General features: G+C 45.2%; 1 protein-coding gene across 1 annotated transcript in view; it reads left to right on the top strand.

The window, feature by feature from the left end:
• Positions 1 to 6,036, top strand: part of METTL2A (methyltransferase like 2A) — a 20,849-nt gene extending 14,813 nt beyond the window's left edge. The window contains exons 6-8 of the mRNA XM_037746024.1: positions 2,209 to 2,352; positions 4,502 to 4,567; positions 5,387 to 6,036. Coding sequence (XP_037601952.1) covers positions 2,209 to 2,352; positions 4,502 to 4,567; positions 5,387 to 5,541 — 365 coding nt within the window. The 3' untranslated portion in view covers positions 5,542 to 6,036. The remainder of the gene's footprint in view (positions 1 to 2,208; positions 2,353 to 4,501; positions 4,568 to 5,386) is intronic.
• Positions 6,037 to 6,780: the final 744 nt, after the last annotated feature.

The following is a 6,780-nucleotide window of genomic DNA, read 5'->3' as shown; positions in this document are numbered from 1 at the left end:
AAAAAAAAAAAACTGACATGTATCAAGCAACCAGTGGTCCTATGAAACTACCTTCTCTTTTCTTTTTTGAGACAGCCTTACGCTGTCACCCAATCTGGAGTACAGTGGCGAGACCTCGGCTCACCACAACCTCCTCCTCCCGGGTTCAAGCAATTCTCCTGCCTTAGCCTCCTGAGCAACTGGGATTATAAGCACACACCACCACACCTGGCTAATATTTTTTGTATTTTGAATAGAGACAGGGTTTCACCATGTTGGCCAGGCTGATCTTGAACTCCTGACCTCAAGTGATCCACCCGCCTCGGCCTCCCAAAGTGCTGGGATTACAGGTATGAGCCACTGCGCCTAGCCAAAACTACCTTCTCAAGGAAGCAGAGTTAGATGGTGGCTAAGAGATTCAGACACCATTGACTAATTCCATGGAAGCCCTTATCACTGCCAGAGTGCAGTAAGTCCAGACAGGCTGGGGGGTGGCACATATTAGGGTAAACTATACCCATGACATCATGGGGTTAGAGATTTCAAACATCTCATTTTACAGACATTGGAGTCCTTCAAAGGGTGATTAAATAAATTAGTGTAAAAGGTCAAGGTAAGCTGGTGTTAGGAAGCCAGATCACATGACTAGAGACTGGAAGGACCAGTGACTGAGATTCTGGTTTATCTGCTAGTATCCAAGGACCCCTTGCTGGCTGCACAGGGTAGGGGCTTTGAGTGATTGACCTTCTCTAGGCCACAGTTTCTCTAGAAGGGCACTGAAGTCATCCAACCTGAGAGGATGAGTGTGAAATAAAGGCATATGCAGGATAACCCAAAAGGTCTACCATGGTTTCAAACTTCAATAACTGCAGAAGTTGACCAGGCACAATGGCTCACACCTATAATCTCACCACTTTGGCAGACCGAGGTGGGAGAATTGCTTGAAGCCAGGAGCTTAAGACCAGCTTGGGCAACAAAGCAAGACCCCCATCTCTACTCAAAAATTAGCCAGGTGTGTATCTGTAGTCCCAGCTACTCAGAAGGCTGAGGCAAGAGTATGGTTTAAGCCCAGGAGTTTGAGGCTGCAGTGAAGTGAGCTGTGATCACACTACTGCACTGTAGTCTGGGAGGCGGTGAGACCCTGTTTCAAAAAAACAAGAATTATAACCTCAGAAGTTTTATTTTATTTTTTTTTATTTTATTTATTTATTTTTTTTGAGACAGAGTTTCACTCATGTTACCCAGGCTGGAGTGCAATGGCGCGATTTCGGCTCACCGCAACCTCCGCCTCCTGGGTTCAGGCAATTCTCCTGCCTCAGCCTCCTGAGTAGCTGGGATTACAGGCACGCACCACCATGCCCAGCTAATTTTTTGTATTTTTAGTAGAGATGGGGTTTCACCATGTTGAGCAGGATGGTCTCGATCTCTTGACCTCGTGATCCACCCGCCTCAGCCTCCCAAAGTGCTGGGATTACAGGCTTGAGCCACCGCGCCCGGCCCAGAAGTTTTAATACTACTGTACAAACTTTATTAAAATTGACATGGACTAAAACAAACTGTTAAAATTTAAAATTCAAGGCAGGCACAGTGGCTCATACTTTTAGTCCCAGCTACCTAAGAGACTGAGGCAGGAAGATCACTTGAGCCCAGGATTCTGGCCATTGCATTCCAGCCTGGGCAACATAGCAGGACCCCAGCTGGATTTCTGTTTTTGTTTTTGAGACGGAGTTTTGTTCTTGTTGCCCAGGCTGGAATACAATGGCATGGTCTTGGCTCACTACAACCTCCACCTCCCAGGTTCAAGCAATTCTCCAGCCTCAGCCTCCCAAGTAGCTGGGACTACAGGCAGGCACTACCACGCCTGGCTAATTTTTGTATTTTTAGTAGAGACGGGGTTTCACCATTTTGGCCAGGCTGATCTCCAACTCCTGACCTCGAGTGATCCGCCTGCCTCAGCCTCCCAAAGTACTGGGATTACAGGCATGAACTACTGCACCTGGCCTGGAGCAGAGAACTTTCTTATGGCAGAAGCAAGCTGTCCTGGGCCCTCTTCAGGCTGAAAGCAATGGATCAAGGCCACAGCTGTGAGCAGGCAGCTAAGGTATCCTTCACTTCTAACTGAAGCAAGGGTAGAGGAGCTTAGATCTTAGATTTGGTGTGTCAGTTGGGGAGGAAGTTCACTGGCGTTTTTTGGGATATGCTACAGGGAAAGGAAAGCTTGTCCTTAAGGAGACCTGATTGATCGTCATTCCCTGCTGCCCCACAGGATGCAGAAGGCTATCAACAGGCTGAGCAAGCTTCTGAAACCTGGGGGGATGATGCTTCTGCGAGATTACGGCCGCTATGACATGGCTCAGCTTCGGTTTAAAAAAGGTATTTTGCCACTATAATCAAAAAATGGTGCTGCCATCAGAACAGATACTTTAGAATTAGAGCTCCATATATAAAGCCATTTAAAATGTGACAATAGTACATTTTTTAAGAAAACTGCAGATGCTTGTATAATGTAGATATTGAGGTCTTTTTAAGCAAGACAGCTACCTTTAGAAGAGCTTTTTTTAAAAAGACATTTGAAAGACAGCCAGGCACGGTGGCCCACACCTATAATACCAGCACTTTGGGAGGCCAGGGCAGACAGATCACCTGAGATCAGGAGTTTGAGATCAGCCTGGTCAACATGGTAAAACCCCGTCTTTATTAAAAATTCAAAAATTAGTCAGGATAGTGGCAGGCGCCATAGTCCCAGGTACTTGGGAGGCTGAGACAGGAGAATCACTTGAACCTGGGAGGCAGAGGTTACAATAAGCCAAGATCACACACTACTGCACTCCAGCCTGGATGACAGGGCCTGACTACTCCTCAAAAAAAAAAAAAAAAAATGAAAGAAAGACATTTGAAAGACATAAATAATTTTAAATGTAGCATCACAAAAAATACCATTAAAAATGTAAAAGGCAAATGAGAGAGTAAGAAGGAATATTTTCAGTGCACATAATAAAGACTTAGTATCGCTGCTCTTCAAGGAGCTGTCATGAAATTGATAAGAAAAAGATCAGTGTCCCACCCAAAAAACAGGAATATTTAATCAGTTCACAGAAGAGCATATCTAAATGGCCAATAAACAACACTTCAAGGAAATAAAAATAATGAGTTCGTACTTCTTATTGCTGGCCAATTCAAAGAAAGAAGTGCATTCCTTCATTACTGGTAGAAATAGAAATTGTTACAGCCTTTTTTTTGAGTTTCACTCGTTTCCCAGGCTGGAGTGCAATGGCACGATCTCGGCTCACTACAACCTTTGCCTCCTGCCTCAGCCTCCCGAGTAGCTAGGATCACAGGCACTCACCACCACACCCACCTAATTATTTGTATTTTTAGTAGAAACGGGGTTTCACCACGTTGGCCAGGCTGGTCTTGAACTTCTGACCTCAGGTGATCCACCCACCTCAGCCTCCCAGAGTGCTGGGATTACAGGCATGAGCCACTGCACCCAGCATTACAGCCTTTTTTTAAGCACCCAAGTGTTACTCAATCCAATAGTCTTTTTGGATACAGTCAAAAACTAGTATATAACACATGTATGAGCAAAACTTTGCAAACAAAGTGAATGCCCCTGTATAGGTAGATGTGCTTGTCACCTGAGATGGACCCTATACTACTGAGCTTGGAGGGATTTCCATTCCATATTACTCAGTGAGAGGAGCAGTGTGCGGGAGAGTGTTTTAAACTCCATCCCTTAATACTAGTATCTGCAGGGAAATAAGTATACACATGTGTGATGATTTGGGCATTCGGGAAGGTCTAGAAGTATTTACCAGGCCAAAAAACTGAGGTAAGGTCAGGGAGGTTAGCAGCAGAAGGGAAAGCATGTTCATGATCAAAAGAGTATCCGAGTTGTTGTATTTATGATTGTGTAGACACATGAAGAAACACGCAAAGGACAGTCACCACCAAAATGGTAATGGCTGTCTCAAGTTTCCTTAAACTCAGCTATATTGCTTAATTAAAAAAAAAACAAAAAATGGGCCCAGCGTGGTGACTCATGCTTTTAATCCCAGCATTTTGGGAGGCCGAGGCAGGTGGATCACCTGAGGTCAGGAGTTCAAGACCAGCCTGGCCAACATGGTGAAACCCCATCTCTCCTAAAAATACAAAAAATTAGCCAGGCGTGGTGTAATCCCAGGTACTCCGGAGGCTGAGGCAGGAGAATCTCTTGAATCTGGGAGGCGGAGGTTGCAGTGAGCCAGGGTCACGCCATTGCACTCCAGCCTGGACATCAAGAGCAAAACTCCATCTCAAAATCAATAAATAAAAAGTTTGTGCTATTAATTTAATGGAGTTGGGAGAGTGAATAAGTTTTCATCAAACAATTCTAGAGTTTTGGAGTGGGACACTTAGGAACCTCATGATTTCTGACACTGGAGTTAGCTTCTTCCCGTTGAGCTGCTCTTCCTGAAGCACTGAGGCAGGAGTGCTCTTCACCCAGCAAAGTGTGTTTGATTTTTACCACACTACTCTGCAGGTCAGTGTCTATCTGGAAATTTCTACGTGAGAGGTGATGGAACCAGGGTTTACTTCTTCACACAAGGTATGAAACACTCATCTTTTTATGCTAAAAGTTCCTAATACCAGATGAGATGGTCTTCAAGGCACATTCAGAAAGAAGACTATCTGGCCCCTCCTGCCTTTTAGGCCGGCGGTTTCCTGCAGTTCCTCACTGCTCACCCCCTCCTCCACCCTGGGCTAGGATAACCATGGCAGCCAGCCACTCAGGGGCGCCAGGCAGCCCCGCCTTGTCCATTCCTTCAGTCCTGCTCTGCTCTCCCTTTCTGCCACTGTCCAAAATGGGAAGCCTGCCCGTTCTGCAAGGCTCATCTCCATTCCAGCCCATTTCACCTTCTGCGTGGGGTTGTGCTTTGGTGCACCTAGGTCCCAGGGTGAGTCATGTCCTCTGGGTTCTAGGGGTGCCGGGAACTGCTCTCCTCTGCAACTGGCCCTGGCCACAGGCTTCACCCTTCACCTGGGCCTTAGGAATTCTCCATTCCTGGGCTCTTTTTGGGGTCACCTTCTTTGAGCCTTTGGTTAAGAAATGAAACCTCTTTCCTAACAATTGCTTTGACATACATATATAGAGATTTTTGCCTATGATTTTAAGGTATTCATAGAGCCTAAAGGCCAAATATAAACCAAAGGTTTTAAAAAAGAAAAATCCGTGGCCCATACGCGGGGGCTTCCCCTACCTAAACATGAACTTGCTGTTACCAAACGACCACTGCATTTATAACCAAATGGCCACATAAAAAACATGACAGCAACTTCCCAGAGCCCCATTTAACAAGGGACTTAGTAGATAAAAATGCCTTTTCTTGAGGGGAAAACTTATAAACACCTTTTCTTTTCCATACAGAGGAACTGGATGTACTTTTCACCACTGCTGGGCTGGAAAAGGTTCAGAATCTGGTGGACCGACGCCTGCAGGTGAACCGAGGGAAGCAACTGACAATGTACCGGGTTTGGATTCAGTGCAAATACCGCAAGCCTCTTCCGTCCAGCACCAGCTGAGCGGCACCTGCTGCTCACACGATGCAAGCTCACTGTGTTTCCGGGCGTTTTTCAAAAGCATTTGTAGCACCGGGCGTGGTGGTGCATGCCTGTAATCCCAGCCACTCAGGAGGCTGAGGCAGGGAGGATCCAAGCCCAGGAGTCCAGCCTGGGCAACATAGTCAGATCCTGTCTCTGAAAGTAATAATGAAAATAAAAAGAATACAAATGAGGTCTGTTGATGTTGAACGATTCAAGAAATCAGACTTGAACCTTACACCTAGGAAAAGTTACTTTGTACCAGGATTCTAACAATTATGCTTTATATTTGTGAAGTCCTTTAAACATAATTTTCTCAAGTTCTTTCTTTGAGATCTCAATCTGTCTTAGCATTTTGTAGTAACTGAAATTTTATTCATGGGAATTGTAAATTTTAAAACACCAATTTATTTTCATGGGAAAAAAGTATTATATATTATTATATTTGACTGTAATTGCATTAAATCTTTTGAGAGTGCAAATGCCGGGCTATGCAATTGCAGTAAATACATACAGAAGTTAGTGAAGAGCTATTAAGTTGTAGGGGAAATAAGCTGGGAAGAATCTGATTCGATATTTTCCTGACACAAAAATGACCCTATAGAGAGCATCAGAATGTGGTATTCTTGTTAAGTAATTGATCCTGGTCTTCACTGTAAATCTTAGTCCTGCTCACGCCTATAATCCCAGCACTTTGGGAGGCTGAGGCCAGCAGATCACCTGAGGTCAGGAGTTAGAGACCAACCTAGCCAACATGGTGAAACCCTGTTTCTACTAAAAATACAAAAATTAGCTGGGTATGGTAGTGCGTGCCTGTAATCCCAGCTATTCAGGAGGCTGAAGCAGGATCTCGCTTGAACCAGGGAGGCGGAGGTTTGCAGTGAGCTGAGATTGTGCCACCGCACTCCAGTCTGGGCAACAAGAGCGAAACTCCATCTCAAAACAAAAAAAGATGCCTGGCTTTTACCTTTTTAATGTTTTTCTAGATTTTGGAATAATAAATTTATATAAGAATACTGCAGGCCGGGCGCGGTGGCTCAAGCCTGTAATCCCAGCACTTTGGGAGGCCGAGGCGGGTGGATCACGAGGTCAAGAGATCAAGACCATCCTGGTAACATGGTGAAACCCCGTCTCTACTAAAACTACAAAAAATTAGCTGGGCATGGTGGCGCGTGCCTGTAGTCCCAGCTACTCAGGAGGCTGAGGCAGGAGAATTGCCTG

Source organism: Cebus imitator, unplaced genomic scaffold (genome assembly GCF_001604975.1).
Source record: "Cebus imitator isolate Cc_AM_T3 unplaced genomic scaffold, Cebus_imitator-1.0 Scaffold217, whole genome shotgun sequence".
Lineage (NCBI taxonomy): Eukaryota > Metazoa > Chordata > Mammalia > Primates > Cebidae > Cebus > Cebus imitator.
The sequence above is the reverse complement of the archived record's forward strand: the minus strand, read 5'-3'. Positions and strand labels throughout refer to the sequence as shown.